This window comes from Mesoplodon bidens (genome assembly GCF_964165515.1).
Source record: "Mesoplodon bidens genome assembly, chromosome: 10".
Taxonomy (NCBI): Eukaryota; Metazoa; Chordata; class Mammalia; order Artiodactyla; family Ziphiidae; genus Mesoplodon; species Mesoplodon bidens.
In genome coordinates, this window is record NC_138172.1 from 62363471 (window position 1) to 62389248 (window position 25778).

General features: G+C 43.3%; 1 protein-coding gene across 6 annotated transcripts in view; it reads left to right on the forward strand.

The window, feature by feature from the left end:
- DST (dystonin) overlaps nt 1–25778 on the forward strand; it is a 487209-nt gene that overhangs the window by 34395 nt on the left and 427036 nt on the right. For all 6 annotated transcript variants that reach the window (XM_081247516.1, XM_081247517.1, XM_081247515.1 and 3 more), the window contains exon 3: nt 7622–7822. In XM_081247516.1, the coding sequence (XP_081103642.1) occupies nt 7622–7822 (201 nt within the window). The remainder of the gene's footprint in view (nt 1–7621; nt 7823–25778) is intronic.

Sequence of the window (25778 nt, forward strand, 5' to 3'; positions counted from 1 at the left end):
AGTACCCTGCTTTTGCTCTCCACACCTCAGAAGTTGATTCTTGGCCGTTTTGTTTCTTATTGTTCATAATTTGCCCCAACTGGGCATGGGTGTAGTTATTTTTAGTCCCTTATAGTTTCTTTGTATCTGTTGCCGGAGGAGACGTTTGTCCAGGTGCATGTGCAAGTGTTCAGGTAGAGGGCCCCAGGTCCCAGCTTACCTGACTTCTACTTCATTTTATATATTTTGAAATTTTCTATAATAAAAAATAAACATTTAAAAAATTAAAAATAAATAAAATAAACTCTGGAGAAAGAATAGATAATTCAATGGATGATATTACCCATTGGAAGTAAAATTAGTCTATACTTCACACTATACTCAAAAATTAATTTCAGATGGATTAAAAATATGCATGTAATTAATTCCAGATGGATTGTAAATGTGCCCTTAAAGGAGGTAAGGAATCGAAGAAGATACAGGAGAACATTTTGTAATCTTGCAAGCTGGGAGAAACTTCCTAGGAAAAAACAAAATTTAGAAGTCATAAAGGAGGGGGGACGGATAAATTAGGAGTTTTGGATTAAAATATACACACTACTATATATAAAATAGATAACCAACAAGGACCTACTGTATAGCACAGGGAACTCTATTCAAGGAACTATACTCAATATCTTGTAATGACCTATAATGGAAGAGAATGTAAAAAAAGAATATATATTCATATGTATATGTATAACTGAATCACTTTGCTGTTAGTTCCTGAAACTAACACAACATTGTAGATCAACTATTATTTCAATAAAAATTAAAAAAAAAAGAAATCATAAAGGAAAAGATGGGCAGCTTTGAGGAAAAGAATTGTAGACTTCTGTACTGTAAGATTAAAAGGTTGTAACCTGGCAGACATACTTGCTGCATATATAGCAAATAATTGTATTCATATTATATAAAAAGCTTCCACAGAAGCAATATGGCACATACATACAATTTTTAGAAAAATGAGTAAAGGATGTGGATGGACAATTCAAAGAAGAAAACAAAAAAAAGGCTGATAAAAATATGAAAAGATTTCCATATTTGTTTACTAATAAAAAATACAAATTAAGACTTGTTTTTTACCCATCAGACTGGCAAGAAATAAAATGATTGATACTCTCCAGTGTTGATGGGGATAGGAGGAAACAGGGCTTTCAGAGCATTGCTAGAAATGTGGTTGGTTCAGCAGTTTTAGAGACACATTTGGTGGTATCTTTACAATGTAATTTTTCTGTGGCCTGGTAATTCCATTTCAAAGTAAAGATTTAGTTAAAGATATATATATATCTTGTTTATTGCACTGTTTATAAAAGAAAAAACCTGAAATATTCCAAATTTTAAACAATAGGAGTATAGCTAACTAAAGTATGGCATACCAGTATACTGGAAAATTATTCAGCTGTTAAAAATAATGTAAATCTGAAATGCTATCTCTATCATTGTTAGATAAAAAGAGCAAAGTGCAACACAATATGTATAGCAAGATCCTATTTTTGTGAAAAACTATTGTTTATTTGTCTGTAAATATCTGTGTAAGCATAGGAAAAAAATCAGGATGCTATTTACTAACTTCCCAGGTATTACTCTGGAGAGATGTGTTTCGAGGTACAAAACAGGGACATCCATTGATTTATATACTTTGAAAAGAGTGTGGTATACTCATTTGGGAGGGTTTAACTTTCAAATTTGTTCTTGTCTGCAATTTTTGGACAACTAGATCTTTAAAACAGAAAATCAAACCCCAAACTGAATGAGAATGGACTTTGAGCCATGTACAGGTAGGAGCAATGAAGGACAAAGGAAAAAGAAGCCTGTTTCTGACTTCATATCCACAAATACATTTTAAATGAGTCAAACTGTGGTAAATGCTGTTAAAAAAAAAAAAGCCACATTAAAATAAACACCACTTTAATCAGTCTACTGGGAAAGTCAACAGGATCATATGATCTAGGTTAAAAAGTCCCTAGCCCTTGCCCAAATAACTGCAAGAGGGAGTAACCAAATCTCTTTAAAGCTTTTAGCTACTATTCAATAACATCATCTCAGGAAAAACAGTCAGTACAAGGTGACTTCTAATGCAGAGATTTTGCTGATGTCCGTGTGATATAGGTCAAAGACAAAGCAGAAATGCACCATAAGTGATGCCTCAGCTACCCCCAGACTGGACTAGCTCACGTTTCTCAGTGTCTGATTAGCTGTTTTTGTTTGTCTCTTGGTCCTTTTAGCTCTCTGCTCCTTCTCTCTCTCTCTTTACTTAGTATCAGTTATCAGAAGATATTAGGTTGTGAAAACAATTATTTTCTTCTTTCTGATGAGTCGGTCTTCAGGGTAAGCAGACTTTGAGGGTAAATGTGCTGCCCGAAAAACATTAAAGACTTGGAACACAGACCAAGTACACATTCAGTTAGTTTCTTTGGGGGCAAATGTTCAGCCTTCAGAGTGTGATTGGGAGCGCCCTGCGCATCCCCAGTGGGGACTGGTGATACTTCGGAGACATTTCTCATCGTCGCTGTGTGTGCTGGAAGCTTGTACCCATCGAGTCTCTGGCTTGCTTCCCAGGCATGTGCCTGGGGCTTGGTGCTGAGCTTGGCAAGCATCCATCCCCTACTCCTGGCCCAGGGCTCAGTAAATGCCTCCTGCACTTCCCTGTGCTAGTGCTGTAGCTCACCTTCGGGACTTGAAATCCTGTCCTGAGCAGTGGGCACTGATCAGTCAGAACAGGTGCCGACCGAAGGGCTGATGCCTTTTAGTTGCTAGACCCTGGGGGAAGTTCAGGAGCTCAGAGTGGGAAGGAGGTGAGAGCAACAGAGAGGACACCCAGGGGTCTTGGGGCTTCTACCCCTTAGGGCCACCCAGGCCCCGCTCTGCCTGAGCTAATCAGCCGGTGCCCTAATACTCCTGCACACCCGACTGGAGGCTCCCACGGCTGTGCCCACCCACAGGATCTTTGCCTGTATAGACTCATGACCCTTGGCAGGCCTGGTTGCTACACCATCTGTCTCGTGCCTGAGTTGTCCTGAGTCATATCAGCCTCAATTTAGGAATTTCTCATGAAACAATATCATATTGGGATTAAGTTGGACCTTAAGACTGAGCTGTTAATTGAGAATAACTTGTTGGGGACGCTGTGGATATAACTGTACTTGTAAGGTTAATTTAACCACCATTCTTTCTTTGTGTAGAGTGTTAGTTATTCAATTTGCATACACATTTAGGTCTTTTATTTTGTCTTGGTCATACGTAGTCTGCTGCCCTCGCCTGTGTCTTGAGTGGTTTCTGCTGCACTGTCTGATAAATGGACTTTAGTCTCATAGTAAAGACTCTGATTTTGTAACAGGTATTGAAGATGCTTACGGATGCCCTTGAAAAGACTGAGTGACCACTTGCTAGGACTTTGCTGTGACTTGTTGCAAATGAGCACAAGTTGGATTTTTCCTCCCTTTCCTATTCTCCTTCTTTCCTTTCACGTCTTCGTTTTCTCCTGTACACTCAGTGAGCACACGGCGTCACGTCTCCTCTGCCTTTCCTCCCCGTGCCCTTTTTGTTGTTCCTTGGGGCTGCCTCTGGGCTGCCTTCTTTCTTAGGACTGATGTTTATGACCTCTGCTTTGTGTGACTGTTTACCACTTCAGTCATCTTGCTGTTTGAGTGCTGTTTGGCATCTTAGCAACTGGGAAGTTGTAAACACTCCACAAAACACGCTTCCTGTTTTATACTATCTAGCTTTTTATCTTGAAAAGGACGGTGTCTCTGGCATATTCCTATTTTAAACTGACTATTTAGTAGACACAGTGGCTGGTTACTGTCTGTGAGTGGGTTGCTCAGAAAAGGCTGCCTGCAAGCTGACCGTGCTCATATCTAAAGAATCATCTGTGAGACTCCCTCAGTGTGTAATTACAAAGGCTGGGTTATGATTTGCTGGTTGCTTTGCTATTTATAGAGACTGCCACTGCACATGACTGTCTGCTCCCGGGAGCTCCGGCTGCAGGAGAGCAGATGGCAATGACTCTCCTGTTTTGCCCTCCTTAGCCTTGCTCTAGACCTCCATCTACCCCCCACCTCACTTCCCAGATGCCTGCTCCTTCTCTATCCTGATGCTACCTGTGTTTGATGTGCAGACTGCCCAATGTTTTGCTGTTGCTGTCATTTTTTGTACTGATGGATTTGCTGTCCCCAGTATCTCTTTACTGCCGATTCTTTGCTGTCATGGATGTTAAATATGGCGCATCAGTTATTGATGGCGCTGCTTAGGAAATCAGACTTCATGTTTGTTGCAGGTCAGTTTCCCAGGGAAACAGACTTTGAGATGAAAATTATGTGTAGGAGATTTACAGGGAGGGGAGGGTGCCCTCAGGAAGAAAACTTAAAGGGAACAGGGAAGCAGGATCCCGCAGAGGAGGAAGTTGAATTGAGATGCTGATGCTTATGCAGCAGAGGCCTCAACTGATCCCACAGTGTTCTACAGCTGAGGGCTCTTCAGAGTTCTTTGTAACTGAGGCAACGAACGACTCTGACCAGCGTTTGCCCTGGAAGAGGGGGTGACAGTGGCCAGGCAGCTCGTGCTCAGGCTGAGGGTAATTCCCACATAGGGGTTCAGCTAAAAGCCAGGGGCCGCCAGCAGTCTTAGCATCTGGCTCATGAAGCTGGAGTTTGGGTGGTACCCCACAGCATCCACTGAAATGCCCTTCTTCTAGTTTTAAGTCGATGCAATTTCTACCCTACTTTGAACTTGATTTTAATGTGAACGTAATGTAGGTTCCATATTCTGAGTCTTTTAAAAGCCAAGCATACTTATATTCTTTTTATGGTTCATTTTGGTAAAAAAAAAAATGATGATGAATTCCATCAACAAGACCAGTTTCAACAGAATAAGCCTTGCCTTACTGGACAGACACTGCCCATAAAGTTCACTGTCGCTCTGTGCTGATGGCTTTATCTTGCAAAACCAAAGCAGGAGGTGGGAATGGTGAAGGCGTGAAAGCTGTCGTATCAAAAGCTGTAGGGTTGATAAATTTGTGCAAACCTTTGGCTTGCTGGTTACAGTCCAAATATAAAAAAATGGTCGGGGAATAGGCATAATCCTTATAAGAAAATAATGCAAGTGCATCCTTTGATAATATCATCTGTGTGTTTGATGAAACAGTGTAACAGATGTTGTTAAATCTGCCTGTGAAACCACAAACAGACGGAGTAGACCAGGCTGCCAGAGGGATATTAGACTGACCTGTATATTTCACAGACCAGGTTGTTGGGGCCGAGCACAGATTAGCCGACCCAAAACGCCGAGTCAGAGTCACTTCTCAGTCTATGAAAGAGGCAGAGTGCTCCAGGCCCTACAGGATACTGCAGAGCAGCGGTTGCTTGCTGTCTGTGTACTGCCCTGTAGTGCTTGTAAGAAGTTATTTTAAAATAGTCCACGTATATTTGGATAGAAGATAAATCACAGAGGAGTGTATGATGGTGGTCAAATCTTAGAAAAATGTGAAGGTGGAATGAAAGTGACAGAAGTTTAGGAAAGACTGATTTAAACAGTTTCTAATTTTTATTGTAAGCAATGCTTGAATATCTTCTTGGGCCTACTTGCCAGAGGTTCTCCAGAGTAGATACAGGGGTGTGGATTTACTGGGTTATTGTTCTCCAGAATGACTGTACCAACATGTTTTACTTATTTATTTATTTATTTAGGTCACTTTAAGTGAGTTTTATGTAGTTTTCCTAAGAGTTTCTAGAATTTGTAGGCCCTCGAGGACTATTGGTAATAATAGAAGTTAAGTAAAATTTGGTTGTTTGTTACTCCTAAGAGCATAAGAGAAGGAGAGCCTGCATATTTACTTAAGAAATATGCTTAGCTCACCCCACTGGGACAGAAGCTAGTGTATCATCAGAACACTCAGTTCATTCCACCAGAGCACATGTTTCTGGAAATCAGTGCCACCTAGTGGTGACTAAACCCCTCAGTAGCTATCAGAGTGTGGTGTATGTGTGCGCAGAGTGTGTGTGGGGAGGGAGGGCGTAGGGGGAAGACATCCAGAAACCTGCATATTTCAAAAGCAGCCCGGCTTAGCCATGGGCCCAGTTTCCCCTTCTCCATCCTTTTCACGGCACCTGCTGCACAGCCCTGGGATTACCTGGGAGTCTGGGCATGTTCTGGGCCTGTTTGGGGTTGAGGAACGCCTTCCCCCCAGGCCTGCACACAGAGGAGACGTGGAAACAGGCTCATGTGTTTGGGGTAAGAAGAAAGTGCCCAAACTGTGACCTCAGTTTTGCCAAATCCATTTGCATTTCCTCCCTTGTTGATTTCTGTTGACCTCCGCCCTCCTTTGACTTTGCGGCTCACCCGGAACTTCTGTCTTTTTCTCCTTCATCCTCAGCCTGGTGTCTAGGGCCCCATCATCAGACTGAAGGCTCTTCCCTTGTCCCTGTGTGAGCTCGCCTGCATGTGGGTGTACACATCATCAAACAATGTTTCTTACTGCTACATAAACATTCCACCCACCCATCCATCCATCCATCCATCCATCACTTTACCTCTTCATTCTTGACTTATGTTGTTCCCTTGCCTGGAACATAAATTCTGTCCCTTCTCCACATTCCACTGATCTGCTGAGCTCAGCTTCATCGATTGATTCCTCCTGTAGGGTCTGTCTGCACCTTGCGCCCTGCACTGCCCCTCACCCCGCATCGCCCATCCCAGTCTGCTCATATACTCTGCAGCAGACTTCTGCTCTGAAGCAAATCGTCAGCTACTCCAGGACAGAGGTTATTTTATGTAATTCTTTGGTATTTTCCAAAACCGTGTGCACGTTCCCAGATGCACAGCTGAACTTGTTTCCTTGCCCAGCGAGTTGTCCTTATACTCACCATACTGTAAAAAAGAAGGAAAGTTAACATTTCATTGAGCACCTGGTATCTGCCAGATACTGTGCTTAGAATTTTACGTCTAAGCATAGTATCTGCTCACGTTTGCTTTTACGTCTGTTACGTTATTTAAAACCTAAAAACCCTGTGAGGAGAATGTTATCCATTTCTTAGGCTGGAAAAATTAGATCATCAATGTTTAATAAATGTGTAGCTATAATGAACAGGTCAGCATTTAGACCCAAGCCCACCTGACCCCCCAAACCCATACCGCTTGCTGCACTGTCCTGCCGCCATTTGGTGTTAGACCCTCCCTTTAAGGTGTTTCATGATGAGGCCTTGCATTCCTGCCTTCCTCCCCGCACAGTCCACTTCCAGGGAAGCAGAGCATCCTTTTCCCTGGGGTAGTGCTGGGTCCTTTCCCTGTACTATCCTCACGCCCACCTGGAGCCCCCCTTCTCCACACTTAGTTTGACTTATATCCACATAACTAAAGCAGTATGCCCGCCTACTTTTTTTTAAACTAGCATTTCTGGATTAAAACATCTCTTAAGGTAGAATAACTCTGGGTCTCGAGATGCTTTGCAGGACACACAAACCTTGCTACGCTTTGAGCTCACTTTGGGTGGTCAAAGAGCTCACAGAGCTGGTGTCTTTGGACGTCTCTGTACAACTAGCCCCAGAGAACTGCCCAACTGACTCAGGACCAATCTGCATCTGTTCGCTTGTGTTTTCTGCCCCAGGGGTTTCGAGCCAGTCCTCGGCACCTTAGGAGACGGGCCGCAGCAGCTGCAGCTGCCCGGCTGGAAGAAGCCAAGCCTGCCATGGAGGTTCACCACCAGAGCGAGCAGGAGATCTCAGTGAGGAAACGAAGAATCAAGAAAAGCAGCCGCGTCCAGCCAGAATTCTACCACTCCGTCCAAGGCGCTTCCACCAGAAGACCTGTAAGAAGGGAATTGTCTTTTCAAAGAATATTAAATACGTTGTCACATGGGGTGGTCCTTCTCTTAGTCTTCAAAAATGATCAGATTGACTTTAAGTAATTCGGTTATTCTCTTATTGTCCCAGCAAGTTGTCGGGAACTCACGTTGAGTGCCAGCGAGGAATGTGGTTTCCCAGGAAGCGCTGGTCAGCGGTGGGCGGGGGGATTGAAAGCTGGTGAATCCTGACCACATGAGAGTGGGGTCTAGAGCCGGGATGGGGCCATGGAGTTACCCAGCTGAAGCCTGCAGTGGTGAGAGCTGAGCTGCCGGTTGGGGGGTGACAAACAAAGCAGCATCGGGATGGGGAGGCGTGGAGGGAGGGGCCGACCCCCTCATCTGCAGCTGTCCTCCGGGTGATGCTGAGGGAGCTGGCCCCTCCGGGTGGCTTTTATGTTGCTCCAAGGCGGCACTGCTGTCCTCTTCCAGCAAGTGCCCTGGGTCTCTGTCAGCCGAGCTGCCTTACCTGGACAGTTACCAGGGAAGTTACCTGAACAGTTACCTGGGAAGCTTGGTGCCCACCTGGTCTTCACCCCTTCTCATCTCCTGAGCACACTGTTCCACGTGCTCTGACCTTCTGTCTTGGTTGGGGCTCTTACACAGGGACTTGTTGCCGGGGCTGTGACAGTTAAGGATTTGGGGCTTAGACACTGACGCTTAAAAAACTTTCAAGGAGTATTTCATGACTGCAGTAATCTTGCATTGCTTCAGCATTAAAAAAAGTTTCCCTATGGGTCCCTCCTGTGCTGTGGAGAGCCCATGATTGTCGTGACTCATGCCAGCTGAGGGGAGCCAGCAAGATTTGATGTGATAATATGTCTCTGTAAATTATTAAAACAGACCTGCCCTTCTGTGGGGTAACTGTGTAGCAGACGCATGTGGAGTTTGCTGCCAGGCCAGTGACAATGGCAAGAAACTGAATTCCTTTACAGATAAGGTCCTGTTTAGCCAATGGTAAAATAAGCACATACTTAGAGATGAGAGCCTTCCTTTCATGATTGAATAAAACAAAGGCTAAGTAGAATTTGGTATCTACGTGGAGCAACAGGAAATCGTAGGAAAATTTATTCATTCAACAAACGTAAGCTTTTTTATACAGGAAATAAGAGGTGCACAGGTATGTATTAATAACTAACGGTTATTGAGGGCTTACTTGTGTAACTGAAATTATTCACCTTCTGAATGATGAAAGTGAGGCCCAGAGAGGTAAATAACTTGCCTAAGTTGACCCAGTTGTTTGGGGGCAGAGTCTAGGGTTTGGGTCTTGGCGGTAGCCTCCAGGGCCCCAGCACTTCCTCTGCAACCTTCTGCCTTCCTGCGCCCCAGCACCTCGCAGCTGAGTCCACGGACAGACACGCACACGAGTAAACGGAGTGCAGGCATGTGTTAGGGAAGTGCTGCCGTGGACCGTGCACCCGGCACTAGGGAACATGGCGCACGGCCAGAAATACTTGCAGAGAAGCAGACGCCTGAGGCGCGTCCTGAAAGAGGAGGACTTGATCCGGTGGGAAGTGGAGGGAGGCGTCTCTGACGAGGAGAACGTGTACAAGAGCACAGAGGCGTGACGGCGTGGCAGGCTCGGGGGACAGCAGCTCGAGGTGGTGCTGGTAGATGAGACCAGGGTCATTAAGGGATATATTATGCTGAATCGGTGGGTTTATCTTCTGTGACGGGGCTCTGTTGAAGGTAGGGAACAGGCACGTTGGTTCTCCTGCTCAGAATCTAGGTCATTCTTTCTTCTAATCTCCCCATGTGGATGGAGAAGTATGTGATCATCATCAAAGTTTAGGAACCCTCCACCCCCCCTTATTCCCTCCTGAGCACTGTACCTAACTGCCTTGGTAATAAGACATAGTCCCCATGCCCAGTGACTCTGCCCTGGAGCACCTCTCCTTGTTCTCTGTTTGCCTGGAGAATTCCAGTTCACCTCTGAACACTGACTCGAGATCAGGCGGCTTGTTCAGGAAAGTCTTTTCTGATCCTTCGCATCACAGTGAGGTGCGTTCTGCTTTGGTCCTCGGTCCTTTGTACAGATCTCCAGCAGCACAGTTACTCAAGTGAAAAAGGCAGGCTCAGTAGTGAGACGGACACGGGTTCGACTCCTGCTCTGTATATCCGGCAGGAAACAGCTGGCACCGTAAGAGTTTAATGGAAAGACTGTTTCCAGAAGCATGGGCAGGGCTGAGATGCTCCAGCAGCCTTCAGGTGGAACTACCTACCTACCTTCCACCCCTCGCCTGCAGGGGTGGCAGACGGCAGGGGCCTTGCTGGGTCCTGGTCAGAGGGCTGGAGCCAAGGAAGCAGCCTTCCCCAGGAGCTGTGGCCGAGGCGTGCAGCCCGGCCAGAACCCAGTGAGTCAGGAAGGGGGCAGGGCAGAGTCACCAAGGATGGGCAGAGTCTGAGGGGACAGACAGGGACCCTGACAAGTAAAAAACATTCGTGGTCATCTTTGCCAAGCTGTTCAACTCCTCGAGACTCAGCTTTCTTACTGTGAAGTGATAATAACAACGGCGACCTCACTGAGGGGTGAGAATGAACTGACGAGTGGAATTAGGTGGCCTGCTTGGCATAAATACTCAGTACATGATAATTCCTTTCTCTCCTTCCCCCCCAGACTTTGACTTCCTTGGGGTCCATATCATCATCTGGCCTAGCATATTTTCTGCATATGACATCTGATGCATTTTATTGAACAAATGAATGAATGATATTTATACATGACGTGTAGGTTAGGCACTTTAGGAATTCAGAGAATGGAGAGGTTTTTTCTTTTACCCCCGAAATAAGGTGGTTAGGGGGTAACTACGTCACAGAAGAGACGGGATTGAGTTGGGCTTAATTATGGGTAGGAATTGGAGAACCAGCAGACGTCAGCTCTGGGAAATAGAGTAAGCAGAAGTGCTGAGAACTGTTTGGCTGGTTGTGGGGGATTGTAAGAAATGTACAAGATAAAGCTGGAAAAAGAGATGGGGCCAGAATACCACTGTGTTTAAACTTCATTTTCTGTGCTTCATGGAGACACTGGAAGAGATGAGTAGCATCATCATAGCAGGATTTTAGGAACTAAACCTGAGCAGGGTGGGTCAGAGGGGAGCAGGACAGGGCCGGGTCAGTAGCTACTGCAGAGGTCTGGGTGTCCAGTGATTAGGACCTGAACTTGGACATTGTCTGTAGCTCTCTGCCGGCATCTGGTGGTCACTGCTGGTAGGGAACCTGAGGAAGGCCTTTGCCCTCTCTTCTTCGGAAGGATCATTTGGAAGGGAGCAGGGTTAGAGGACAGGAAATAGCAGTGGAGGCTGCCTTGTTGCTAGGGGCAATAAAAACATTCCAGGAGCTTCTTTGGGGCGGGTGAAGCTCACTTCCTCCATCTGTGTGCTTCTCCTAGGGTCGTTGTTTTGTAGACTGGAAATCATCAGAGTTGGTAGCAGGAGGCTGTTGGCTTCATATGTCATGTGATTCCTGCTCAGCCTCTAATGACATTTCCCTGTTTTCATGCTGTAGATGGACTTGAGTGCCGGCCTTGGGTCCTCTTCTGGGTTTGGTTAGGTGCAGCCAGTAGGGCCAGCACATGAGCCTGGAACCTGTGCCTTTTCCAGCTTACACAGTGGGAGGGAGAGGGGGGACGAGTCAGTGTCAACTCTGATGGTGGCCTGGAGATGAAATAAAACTAAATGAGCTGTGGTGGCTCAGGATTATTTGAATGACTTTCTGAGAAGCACTCCAGGCGTTTCTAGCAGCAGTCTGAGTAAGAAACAGGTCCACGAGTCAAAAGACTGACACAGGACGTAGCAGTGAAGGAGATGACTCAGAAGCTGTGACAATGCACTTTCAGCCAGGAAGCGGGCCCCGAGCCACATGGAATGCATTATACTTCAGCATCTCCGGCTGCTCCAGCCTACTTACTTTTTCTGAATTCATCATTTATACTCCAACGTGGCTATAAGAACTAGTAACGGAGATCACTGATACAAACATAATTAGTAATATATGTGTTTTCTTTCCCCCCCTTTTGAAAAATGAGATGTTTCTAAGAGTGAGTAAGCCAAACATTTATCCTGATTTTCTCTCTTAGGTCTTGGGACTTATCCTATATATTGAGACATGTCACTGGAACATTTAGGAATTTTTACCACCTTGGAGCAGAAGAGATCATTAGATCCACATCTCCCTTGGTTCTTTAGTATTTTGACATTGCAATTGGGTCTGAATCCTAGAGCTTGAAACATCACCATCATCACCACCATCACTGGAGCGCTCACATCACTGCACGCTCGCCCACAGGCAGCAGGTGTCTCTGTGCTTCCCTGTTTTCTCCCCTTTCATCTTCCCAGCAGTTCTGTGGGGCAGGTGCTCACTCTCTGGAGGAGGAAACCTGTCAAGGTCACACAGCTGGTGGATGATGGAACGAAGATATAAACCCAAGGGTTCCGACCGGAGCAGTTGGAATAGATACAAATGATCATGTTTCTAGGCCTAGAGGTTTATCCTAAGGAACCCTCCTAAAGTACTTTCATCAGTTTGAGTCTCAGGTTTCCTAGCTGCAGAGAAGTTTTTTAACTTTTGCATCAATCAAAACCTATTTTTATTTATTTTTTTAAATTTATTTTTTTAAATTAATTAATTTGTTTACTTATTTTTGGCTGTGTTGGGTCTTCATTTCTGTGCGTGGGCTTTCTCTAGTTGCGGCAAGCGGGGGCCACTCTTCATCACAGTGCGCGGGCCTCTCACTATTGTGGCCTCTCTTGTTGCGGAGCACAGGCTCCAGACGCGCAGGCTCAGTAGTTGCGGCTCACGGGCCTTGTTGCTCCGCGGCACACGGGATCTTCCCAGACCAGGGCTCGAACCCGTGTCCCCTGCATTGGCAGGCAGATTCTCAACCACTGCGCCATCAGGGAAGCCCAAAACCTATTTTTAAATGGTACTGAAAAGCATAGATAAGCCCCAAACCTCACTCTTGCCATGCTTTTCGTTCAGCCTCTCCTCCTGGGGCAGAGGACCTGGGAGGCAGCAAGAGTCCTTCTACCTAGTGCCCTCACTTGAGCCTGTTAATGTAGAACAACAAGGGGAAATCAAAACTTTAGAGCACCTGAAAATAACCAGGCACCCTGACTCTGTCCCTGTTACGTTTCACTGATTCCAGTTTTGTGCACATTTCAACCCCATCGCCTGCATTTCCTGGACTTAGAGTCTCTGACACTAGCTCATAGAGGTGAAGGACTAGCTGATTAAAAACTGCCAGCGCCCCCAGGCACCGGCCAAGCGGTAGCCCTCTCCCTGTGCTGGCAAAACCGAGGCCCATGAGCTTCTGTCCTTCACTCTGGGGCTCCTTCCCCAAGTAACTGGATTATCAAGGCTGATAACATTTTTAAAAAAATTTTATTGAAGTGTAGTTGTTTTAATGTTGTGTTAATTTCTGCTGTACAGCAAAGTGATTCAGTTACACACATTTATATATATATTCTTTTTCATATTCTTTTTCACTCTGGTTTATCACAGGATATTGCATATAGTTCCCTGGGCTATACCTTAGGACCTTGTTGTTTATCCATCCTTATATAATAGTTTGCATTTGCTAATCCCAAACTCCCAATCCTTCCCTCTCCCACCACTCTCCCGCTTGGCAACGACAAGTCTGTTCTCTGTGTCTGTGAGTCTGTTTCTGTTCTGTAGATAGGTTCATTTGTGTCATATTTTAGATTCCACATAGAAGTGATATCATATATTTGTCTTTCTCTGACTTACATCACTTATGATAATCTCTAGGTCCATCCATGTTGCTGCAAATGGCATTATTTCATTCTTTTTTATGGCTAATATTCCATTGCATCTATGTACCACATCTTCTTTATCCATTTATCTGTCAGTGGACACTTAAGTTGTTTCCATGTCTTAAGCCTGGTACTTCTGACTCAGGTTGGAGGACAGGCAGGCTTAACGCAGACGATTGGTGGTCCTGCTTTCTGAAAGGTGAACACTGGGGAAGAAGCTGGTGTGGCCTGAGGGGTGGAAATCAAATTTCCAGTTTGGATATGTTAAGTCTGAAATATCTACTAGATTTCCTAGGGTCTGGATTTCATGGGGTTATCAGTACACGGATATTATCAAATTCAGGAGACTGATCGGGATAACCCAGCAAGTGAATACTGATAGCGAAGGGCATTGAGGGCTCAGTTGGGGTCCTCCAGAGCCAAGAGGTTACGAAGAGGATGGAGGTTCCCTTTAACTTCTGATGCCTTCCTTCAGAAGGACAGATTCAGAGAGCAGATTGGTGGTCGCCAGAGGTAGGGGAGTGGGGGTAGGGGAAAACACAATTTAAAAAAGTACACACAGCTGAATGCATCTGTTGTTTTCAGTGACACAGAAAAACACACCCTTGAATACACCAAAAAAAAAAAAAAAAGAATGAAAGAAAAAAGGAAAAAAAATTACAGGTGCCTTAGGCAGAGGTGGGTCCAGGGCTCTTGACTTTCACTGAAGGATGTTCGTCTTCCGCCAAGAAAAGGCAGCATCACAGGTAGAAACTTTAAAGAGCAGCAGGAAAGGATTTCCCATGCAAATGCATTACTCCTCCCCAGCCTTGCCCTTTCTCCTACTAGACCACTTCCTTGACCTCACCTTCCTTTTCCTTCTGTTGCTGGAGTTTGTTTTCGAGTCTTGGGGAAATTTTCTGGTTTTCTCTTTGCAGCTTAGGTCATTGTAAGGCAGCAAGATACTTTGGAACATTGCACAGTTTTTTTGTTTTTTTTTTAAATTAATTAATTAATTAATTTGGCTGTGCCAGATCTTCGCTGTGGCACGCGGGATCATTAGTTGCCGCATGTGGGATCTAGTTCCCCGACCAGGGATCAAACCCAGGCCCCCTGCATTGGGAGTGCGGAGTCTTACCCACTGGACCACCATGGAAGTCCCTTTTGCATAGTTCTTCTTTGTTTTAAATTAATATTAACAGGTTTCAGGTCATCTTTGTAGTCGGGAGCCTGCTGCTGTGTAGAAAAGACTAGCCAGACATCCTTGATCTTGTTGAGAATGTAGGATGTTTCTCCGTCCTTTTCCTGCTTAGGTTGTTCAGTGGTCTTCCCTTTCCCTTTCCTTTTCCAGTGTGTAGCCCCATGCGGCTTCATTCGCATAACCTCGGGACACTTCCCTTTCTGGGGAAGGCTTGCTTACAGCTCACACCTTCCTTTGGGTTAATTAATTGGCAAATACAAAGCTCCTAAAGGAAATGTTTGTTTCCTTTTCCCTTTGGAGTTCTAGAGAATGAACTGAATGAATAAAGTCAAATTTCTTTTGCTAACTGCTTCGGAAGGATTTTGTGGAGTAATGTCTATTCAGCTTACTGAGTCTGTGCTCATTGCTACACCTCCCTTACAGGACCTTACCAAAGGTTTCATTTATTATAAAATTGCTATCAGTAGGTATAAGAATAATTGGTGCACAGGATCATGCAGGGTACGTGGTCTATATTAAATGAATGGTGCTAATGTAGATAGAGTTTAGTTTCTCAAACAACTCATGAAACCAAAATGAACTTGGTGAAGGGGTTCATGTACTCTGCTTGGAGAAAAATAAACACATTCTTCTAACTGATGATTCTTTTCGAAGCCAGCATTTGACTGAAGCAAGGCCTGTTGCCATTCTTTTTGTCTTTCTTATACTCAGCACCACCTGCTGTCTTGAAAACCTTAAATTCTTTAAGCTCCAAGCAAATACAACTTACAGAAATTTAATTAATTAATTTAATTAAAAATTAAAATTTAATTTAAAAAATTAAAAATTTAATTAGTTAATTATTTTTTTATCTTTTTAATTTTGGCTGCATTGGGTCTTCATTGCTGCGCATGGGCTCCCTCTAGCTGTGGCGAGCGGGGGCCACCCCTTGCCACGGCCTGAGGGCCCCTCACCACAGTGACCTCTCCTGCTGCGGAGCATGGGCTCCAGGCGTGCTTTAGTCTTTTTTTTTTTTTTTTTTTTCCCCCGGAAAATTTTTAGATAGCCACTTGTGCCTTCAAAGTTTCCATGGACAGGATGGATAAAAGAGCTGAAAAGATAGCTCCTTTAGAGATGGTCTAGTTTATTACTTTACCAGAACAGTCTTTACTTTATTTCTAACCTAACCAGAATGTTAAATTGTTCCGGGAAGATGGGTATAAATTTCTTTATTTTAAAGGACACAGTTAGCTCGTCCCTTGGAATTCTGTTTGATGTTTAACAGCCGTGTTTGCCTGGGGTGACTCCTAGACCTTTGCCTAAATCCTGTGGGTTACAACTTAAAACCATTTCCTATTGTACCATCTGTGAAGAGGTACTGTGAAAGATCTAGAGCTTGTCTCACTTCTCTTCGTCCAGTGCTTTCAATGATGAGGTCTCCCCTTGTCTGATGGCTTGTATTCGTAGCCAGTTCATTGTACTTGAGAATCAAAGAGCTGCTTCTTTTCTGGGCTCATGGTTCCATCTCTCTGGACCTTTTCTCCTAGACCTAATTCTCAGTTTTTCCAAATATCACTGTTGTGCTCCTCTCAGCCCCCTCCTGGTGAGTGGCAAGAATCCATCTGATTTCTCTCAATAGTGCCTCTTTTTTTTTTTTTTTCTCTCAATTGTGAGGTGATGAGTGTGGTTCAGAAAAATCAAACTGTGGAAACTGAACAATCAAACATATCCAAACAGAATTTAGTTTGTGCCTTGGGAGAAAAGTGGTCAGTTCTGGAAACGACAGTGATGTTTCAGGAAAACTACTGCTTTGCAGTAACACTTGTGAATGAAAAATGCCGCCTGCCATATTAGTAAGCAAAAGATGTTGCAGCCATCAAGCCATCACATTACAGCCACCTGACGGTGAGCCCTGGGGGAACTCAGGATGGAAACAAAGAATGCCCGCCATCTAGCAGTCAGTCACTGCAGTCTCCCCTCATTGTGCACCCCACCAAAGGGACTCAGGATGAGAAAGCACAGGATACTGGCCCCAGATAGCTGAGGTACATATCAAAGGAAGATTTCAATTAGCCTAGACATAGGCTCTTCCCATACATAGAAAAGTGCTAAATTCCTTAACTTGAGATGTCTGGTTTTCTTTATTAACAGTAATCTTTTGATGTTCTGACTACCTGGTCTTTGTTGCAAAAACTCCTGTATATCCTGGCTCCCCCCTTGCCTCTTTGGAGCCGTCCCTCAGAGCTAGCTGAGAGGCTGTGTCGCTGGATTAAGTCCTCAGTTTTGTCTGCTGAATATAACATAACTCTCAACTTTTAGGTTGTGCATTTTTTTCACACTTCATATTTTGAGAAGTGTGTTCATATTCATGATCTCATTTAATCTGCACAAGCAATTTGTACCTTGAGTGGGGCTTATATTGTTAACCCAATCTGACAAAAGTGTTTCAGAGAGTAAGGACTGGCCCAGGTCATCAGTCTAGATGGAAGCAGCTGTCCCTTGTCCCTGCCGTCTGTTAGGAAGAGCTTCAGCTCCAAGAGCACTTGGGGATTGGGTGAGAAATTTCAGGGACAAGAATACAGATTCCAGTAGACTGGAGGAATTATGCATGTTTTCATCCTGACTCATTCCTGAGGAGTAGCTATATATCTTTGAGAGCGTGCTCACAGCCTGCATTATCTGTACCGCCACCCCAGGGTACCAATATATTGGCAGGTCCACTTTGGTCTAATACTACCAAGTCCATGCCGCAGCCTCCACACTTTCTGCTCCGTTATCACATGGTAAAGTAGCTAATTAACTCTGATGCTGGGGAATATCCTTGACCTGTCAGCACTGACCCCCCACTACGTGCAGCTCAGCATCTGTATGGTGGATGAAGATCAGATACCTAAATTAATGTTAAGATGAGATTTAAATACTCTTGTGTACTGTTCCTGGGAATGTGGAATGGTGCAGCTGCTCTGGAAAACAGTATGGCACTTCCTCAAAAATTAAAAATAGAAATTGTAAGGTCCAGCATTTCTACTTCTGGATATATACCCAAAAGGATTGAAAGCAGGGTCTGGGAAAGAGATGTTTGTACACCCATGTTCATAGTAGCATTATTTGTATTAGCCAAAAGGTAGAAGCACCCCAACAGGTGCATTGATGGATTAATTGTAAACAAAATGTGATGTATCCATACGATGGACTATTATTCAGCCTTAATGAGGAAGGAAATCATGACACCTGCTGCAGCATGGATGGATCTTGAAGATATTATGCTGAGTGAAATAAGATAGTCACAAAAGGACAAATACTCTGTGAGGTTCCTCGAGTAGCAAAATCGTGGAGACAGAAATTGTTAGCGCAGGTTCCTGTGCCCGACGCACAGTGAGGCCAAACAAACCGAAACATCGGAGTTTGGAGCGGAGAAAGGTTTATTGCAAGGCCATACAAGGAGATGAGGTGGCTTGCCCAGAAAAGCCTTGAGCTCCCCGAAGGGTTTTGGCAAAGCATTTTTAAGGGCCAGGAGAGGAGGGGTCTCAGGGTATGTGATGAGCTTGTGCACAGTTCTCTGACTGGCTGATGGTGAGGCAGCAGGGTGGTGTCACAGGGGTTCACATTATCAGTCCTTAGGCTCCAGGAGGCCTGGGACTATGTGCTCATGGTCATCAAGTAGTTCTTCCATTTGGTAGTGGTGGTGGGGTTTCACATCTGCAAAACCACTCAGGAAATTTGCATGAAATACTATTATCTAGGTACTTCAGAGAGGAGCTAAAGCGGAGGATATGGGGGGAAGCCCCGTCCCAGGAAGGCCCCATAGGGTCCTGCTCTGTTACAAAAGCAGAATGTGGTGGTTGCCAGGGGCGGGGGAGGAGGGAGTGGGGAGTTGTCTGATGAGTATGACCTTTTAGTTTTGCAAGATTAAAAGAGTTTGGGGGAAATTCCCTGGCGGTCCAGTGGTTAGGCCTGCTTTCACTGCCATGGCCCTGGGTTCAGTCCCTGGGTGGGGAACTAAGATCCCGCAAGCTGCATGGCGTGGCCAATAAATAAATAAGTAAATAATAAAAGAGTTCAGGGCGGCGGGGAAGAGTTCGGAGATTGGGTGCTCAACAAGGTGAATGTGCTTAATAGTACTGAACTGTATGCTTTAAAAAGGTTAAGATGGTAGATTTTATGTTTTGTGTATTTTACTGCAGTTAAAAAGAAATTGAGGGCTTCCCTGGTGGCGCAGTGGTTAAGAATCCGCCTGCCGATGCAGGGGATATGGGTTCAAGCCCTGGTCCGGGAAGTTACCATATGCCACGGAGCAATGAAGCCCGTGTGCCACAACTACTGAGCCTGCGCTCTAGAGCCCGCGAGCCACAACTACGGAAGCCCGCGTGCCTAGAGCCCATGCTCCGCAACAAGAGAAGCCACCGCAACGAGAAGCCCACGCACCGCAACAAAGAGTAGCCCCCATTCTCTGCAACTAGAGAAAGCATGCACGCAGCAAGGAAGACCCAACGCAGCCAAAAATAAATAAATAAAATTAATTAATTAATTAAAAAAAAAAAGAAATTGAGTTTAAACAGCAGCTGCAGGCAAGGAGGCAGAAGAATCATGGTAAAGGTTCACAGAATAAGGGCCCAAATGATAAGAACATCAGAGAAGATACATTTAGCTTATTTTAAATAAAAAGCTCATGGAGTGTGAGAAGCACAAGGTAATTACAAGTAGCAAATGCTAAGGAAGGACTCACTTGCTAATTGGAGGACGTGTCCTTATGTACCTGGTGCAGGCATGACTGTGGATTGAATGTCACATGGCAAGACATGCTGTTTCATATGCATGAAATGACAGTTGATATCATCATTCTTAGAAAAGAGAAACTCCTTAGAATGTAAAGTCTTAGTTGAGGTTTTAAGGGCTATTGTATAATACATTTGCATGAGTTAAAATATTATACTCCGGAATAAGCAAGATTGATCTAAAACAATGTAAACTTGCATTTTAAGTCAAAAGATTGTGTTATTTTGTGATCGGTTTGTGTTCTCGTGTCGGAAAAACTTCAGAAATAAAGTAGATATGTTGATGGTGTTCAGAGCCAGGATTTTCAGTTGGGAGAGAGAAGAGATGCAGGTGTGAAATCAGGAAAGTTAAGTAAATCCCTAATTGAATTGGAAATATCAGTTTGAACACACAGTGAGGTTTTTTCATTAAAAAAAAAATTTCCTGGCTCTGCCCACTGAACAGGACTAGAAACAGTGACCAATCCAGTAGAAATGCCCATACAGTATTACGGTATCCTAATGTCATTCCTTTTTCAAAATTAATTCATTTTTTAAATTGAAGTATAGTTGATTTACAGTATTATGTGAGTTTCAGGTGTATTGCATAGTGATTCAGTATTTTTGCAGATTATACTCCATTGTAGGTTATTACAGGATAATGACTATAATTCCCTGTGTCATTTCCTTTTTTTTTTTATTGGTGGATTTTCTTTATTTATTTTTAAGATTTTTTTATCTTTTTTTTTTTTTTGGCTGCACCACGTGGCATGCGGGATCTTAGTTCCCCAACCAGGGATCGAAACTGCGCCCCCTGCCGTGGAAGCGCGGACTCCTAACCACTGGACTGCCAGGGAATTCCCTTTCTTATGGAAACAAACCCAGACTGTGTCTTGGGTCAGGTTCCTTAGGCACAGCCTGAGAGGGGTGCTGCAGCGTAAGTGATGTATTGAGGGGGAGGGTCAGGAGAGGAACAGGGGAAGCAGGGCGGGTGGGGGCAAAGTCAGATGCTGGCTTGGCAGGGGCTGGCTCTGCCTGGTCCTGCATTGGCTCCAGGGAACCAATGCACAGAGTTCATCTCAACTGGAAGCCAGCCTTTTGTCCCCACCTGAGTTAGTCACAGGCTCTGGGCTCCTGGAGAGGGAGGGAGGGTGTGAGGAAGCTTGGGGTAGCCCAGGGGAGTGCTTTGAAGAAGAGGCAGCTGTGAGCAATTAGGGTCAACAGCTGGATAGAGGGGTGGAGGGATGGGCGGCCAGGCACTCAGCAGCCATCACAGGCTCCTTGGAGAAATGGCTGATTCCAGGTCTAGAACGAGAAAGGGAGGATGAGCCCGACACATCTTTTTTTTTTTTTTTGCCTTTTATCGACAACTTTTTATTTTTTGAAATTTCAAACTTACAAGTTCAAGAGTAATAACTATGAACACTATAATCTTCCTCTAGATCATCAGTAAGCATTTTGCCATTTGATTTCTCTGTACATATAAACACACACACACACATTTTTGGGAACAGTTTGAGGAAGTTGCACACATTATAACTCTTCATCCCTAAATACTTAAAATATGTATCACCTAAGAACAAGGACTTTCTCTTATATGTTACATTTCAGTTATCAAATTCAGGAAATTTAACATTGATTCAATACTATTGTCTAACGTGTACCCGTATTCAAATTTTCCAGTTGTTCCAGTATTGGCCTTTGTTTTTTCCATCCAGGATCCCATTCTACATTTAATGGTCAATAAACTGACCTCTTTAGTTTGTCTCCTTTAATATACACGCTGGCTACCAAGTTTGGAACCATAGGAGGGTATGTAATATGTGGTTTATTAATATTACATTAAGATACATGTAAAGTAATAGTACCTGTTTCAAGACTTCATAAAGCCAGGCACATCTTGTCAAACCAGAAGACAAGGAAGCATCAAAGATGACTGTGGTCTTGTCAGAGGAGCCAGGAGTTAAACTTGGAGAGGCTCCTACTGCCTAGTCAATAAGAATAACGATCACAGTGGATTGAATATCACATCAGTATATTTAAAATCCGTGATGTATGACCTTTCAAAAAAAACCAAACCCTCATTGTTGACCTTTGGAGAATGCTAAGTGAACTAACTCACTTTTCTGGAAAATAATAAAGAGAAAGAATCAAGCATTGTCATGTCTTTGCTGTAAGAGTTTATTCTACATGGTAATCAGATGGTGTTGTGGAGGGAAGGAGTGACGGAATTCGATGTCACCACTTTGCAAATCCAAGTGAATAATGACCTCTTAGACGGTGATGGTGATCGTCAGTGACCCTGACACTGCAGGAGAGACATCAGGTGCCTGCTGATGAAAGGACTGGTAACACTTAGTATCAAACTGCTAGTACTAATTACAGAGTTACACAGAACATAGGGTGGAGCTATGTGTTAGGTGATATACTGAAGACAGAGTTAGCAAAATGCAAACTCTGGGGAACTTCGGGGCAAACACCCCAATTTCTTTGACGAATAAATTGTAAGAAATAAAAAGCAGGAGGAGTAATCTATAGATTAAAAGAGATTGAAGGGACCTACCAACCAAATGTAATGTGTAAGCCTTGTTTCAATGAGCAAACCAAATGTAAAAAGAATTCTTGAGAAAATTGGGGACTGATTGGATATTTGATGGTATTAAGAAATTTATATTAATGTTTACATTGGTAATGGTTTTGTGATTTTGTTAAAAAGTCATTATCTTTTAGAGATATGTACTACAGTATTTAGCAATGAAATAATAAGATCCCTGGAGTTTGCTTCAAAATAATCCAGTGAGGGGCGACGGAGAGAAATGTGGGTTGGGGTCTCATTCAAACAACACTGACCAGGAGATGGTAATTGTTGAAGCTGGGTGTGTGTAAATGGTAGTTTTTAAAATTTTTCTATTGTTGTATAAACTTGAATTTTTTTATAATGAAAGGTTTAAGACCTTTAAAAAAAAGAAGCACATCTTCATTTAAAATTTACCTCATCAACACTTTGCTTCATCAAGTCCCTCCTCTGGCTTTTGTTTTCCATAGAGTGGGCCTAAATTTTTGTAAATATCATTTCCAGATTTCAGATATTTACTTAGAAAATTTAAAGTATAGTTGATTTACAATGTTGTGGTAGTTTCTGGTGTACAGCAAAGAATATGTACATTTTCTTTTTCATATTCAGATATTTACTATGAGAAGGTTTTTAGAAAGACAGAAGGGGACAATATTCCCATGGCTATCTTTTGATGCTTTTTACTTCTTTTTTCTCTTAACGAAGGACTATTTGCTTATTTGTTGGCTTTTCACTTGGAACATTTTATAAAACCATGTTCGTGAATGGTGGGAAAATGTGCTTATTATTTAAAATTTAAACAACTACTCTAAAACAGATGGGGCAATTATATAGGCATATTCTTCCATTGTAATATCTAAAAGCTGATTTTTCCCTGAGATTGCTATTTTGGTTCTTTGTAGATTTATTAATATGAGAACAATCATTATTGAAACAAAACTAACCTGAAGGCAACATGGCATCACATGGCATGACTTTGTCTTGCTGAAACTCAAATGATACCTAGTCTTACAGTCTTTTCATAGTAAGTGGAATTCTTCCATTCCAGTATTACTTTACTATAGCAGATTGCACTTATGTCTTCTCACAGAGCTTATGAAATTTTGATGAGGGCTGAAATGTGAGCAATTGAGTCGCCTAATCGATTTGAGTTAATCTTTAGTATTGACATCACGTTCCATTATGTGACTTTGCTCAGGAGATGGTTTTCCGGAGGTAGATTATTGCTTTCATTTTGCTGCTCATACTTGTACTTCTTTGTTGCTAAATAAGGCCATGAGCTGATCACATTTCCAGTTCTGTTCAAAGCTTACTTAAGACAGCTTGAAACTCTCATTAACTCTGTGAATTTTATTTAGCCCTATTAGAAATGGGCATGGATAATTGAGAATGGATTATAATTTTTAGCTGCTTTGCCAAATGCAAAAAACCCCCCCAAAACAAAAAAAACCCACACCTCTGTTTACTTTTGCTAAACTGGACAGCTAAGCGTGGATCTTTAAGAAGCAATGAGTTCTTACAGGATGTGTGCTTTCATGCTACTAATTTTTACAACTTGCTACTGCAGAAAAATAATTCTTTTTAAATAGGCAGCATAAGTGTTGAAAGTGAGCTCCCTTTTTTTTTTAGCTGTCAGAGTAACCTTTCCCTTGAACCGTGATTATAATCAGTTGTGACAATTCACTATCAGCCTTTCCTCCTGCGTTCCAAGAAGGTTAAACATTTTTGAGCATCAACCTTTGTCCCGAGTTCACAAGGACAAAAATTATCCATTCAACCTGAACATACACTTTCAAGTGGGGTTCCATTGAGCTCTTGGGAATTTTAAAGAAGGGAGGTCAGAAAAGTCATTCATTGTTGGCACCTTTTCCATCCTTATGTTTGATGCTTTTTGTTTTTTGGTCTCTGTGAAACAGATTAGCCTCCCATTTATTTAATAAAGTGTGAACTAGACTTGACTTTTTCCACTGATGACAAATTAAATTTCACCAATAAAAAAAAATCGCATGGTTTAGATATGATTGTTGATTGCTTTTGAGTTGTGTTATTATCTGTTCTCAAGAGTAAAAAATTGAGTATGGCTGGAGAGTTTTAGAATTCTGTGGTCCATGGCCTGATCTTAAAAACCTGGATGCTTCTTTTTTTTTTTTTTTTTTTTTTTTTGCGGTACGCGGGCCTCTCACTGTTGTGGCCTCTCCCATTGCAGAGCACAGGCTCTGGACGCGCAGGCCCAGTGGCCATGGCTCATGGGCCCAGCCGCTCCGTGGCATGTGGGACCCTCCCGGACCGGGGCACCAACCCACGTCCCCTGCATCGGCAGGCGGACTCTCAACCACTGTGCCACCAGGGAAGCCCCGGATGCTTCCTTTTTTAATATAAAAATAAAATGGGTCTGAAGGTGGAGGCAGAGTGGGAAGATGAGTCAGTTGGATGTCAGGCATTGTCTGATTCTTCTGGGAGTTACTTGGTGTTTGCTTTAAATTCTTAGTTATTTTCACTGGTTCTTTTTGTTTCCCTAGGTAATATAATTTGAGTAAGAGAGTATTTTATATTGCTAGGCATTGTATAAGTATCTTATTAGCTGATGTTTTAAAATCTCTCTTTCCCTAATTGTGGAGCCAAGTAAGTTGAAAAACAGGACAGTACTGCTTTCTTAGAAACATGCGAAAATTGTCTTTACAAAGCCATTGCTTCATTGTAGTCTTGTCTCTGTTCTGACTTTAATAATAAGAAGAATGGGAACTATATTCAATATTTTGTGATAAACCATAATGGAAAAGAATATGAAAAAGAATATATATATATATATGTATAACTGAGTCACTTTGCTACACAGCAGAAATTAACACAACATTGTGAATCAGCTATACTTCAATAAAATTAAAAAGAAAAACCTAATGAGCCGAATGATGTCCCCTCAGAAGAAAAAGACTGGACTTTGTGCTCTAAGCCTTAGCCCTAGGGAATTGTGGGGTTTCAATAAATGTTTAATAATGAACCTCTGATCGCCTTCTTTTCTGAATGGTTATTGCTTAGTCATCATGGAGTAAGAGAAAAGTGAGAAATCAGGGCAAGGAGGCGTGGAGAAAAGGAAAATCATAGACTCAGTTATCGTGGCAAATAGCCAAGTTAGATTGTAGTTTATATATCCAAATGTACCTTTCTTGATACTCTTTTTAAAGTCATCTATTCATCCTGGGAACCGAAGTTTGTGAACATTTGTATATAATATGCTACAACAGCACCTGGTTTATCAGCAGGATGGGCCTAATTTAATTTTGCTTGAGCTAAGACAAGCTTTTGAGCAGTGTAAGCAGTCTGATGTAGAGGCTGAGAGTGTGTGTTCAGGAGCCACATGGCTGTGTGAGTTTCACTTCTGGCTTTAGCACTTCGTAGCTCAGGGCTGTGGGCGCTGTGCCTTCGTTTACCTCCACTGGGCCTCGATTCCTCAACAATAGAAGGGTGGCCATAACTTCAGCATGTTACTGTGAGCATCATCTTTTCATTGTGCTCAAAAGAGTACTTGGCACATAACAGTGCTGCATCTGTTTACTGCTTTTCCTCATTGACATCCTGGCTTGGGATAGGGTTCCAGGTGGATTGGATCCTGGAGACATGGAGGGTGGGTGACATAATGCCCCGAACTCCAGGACTTTCGAGTCTC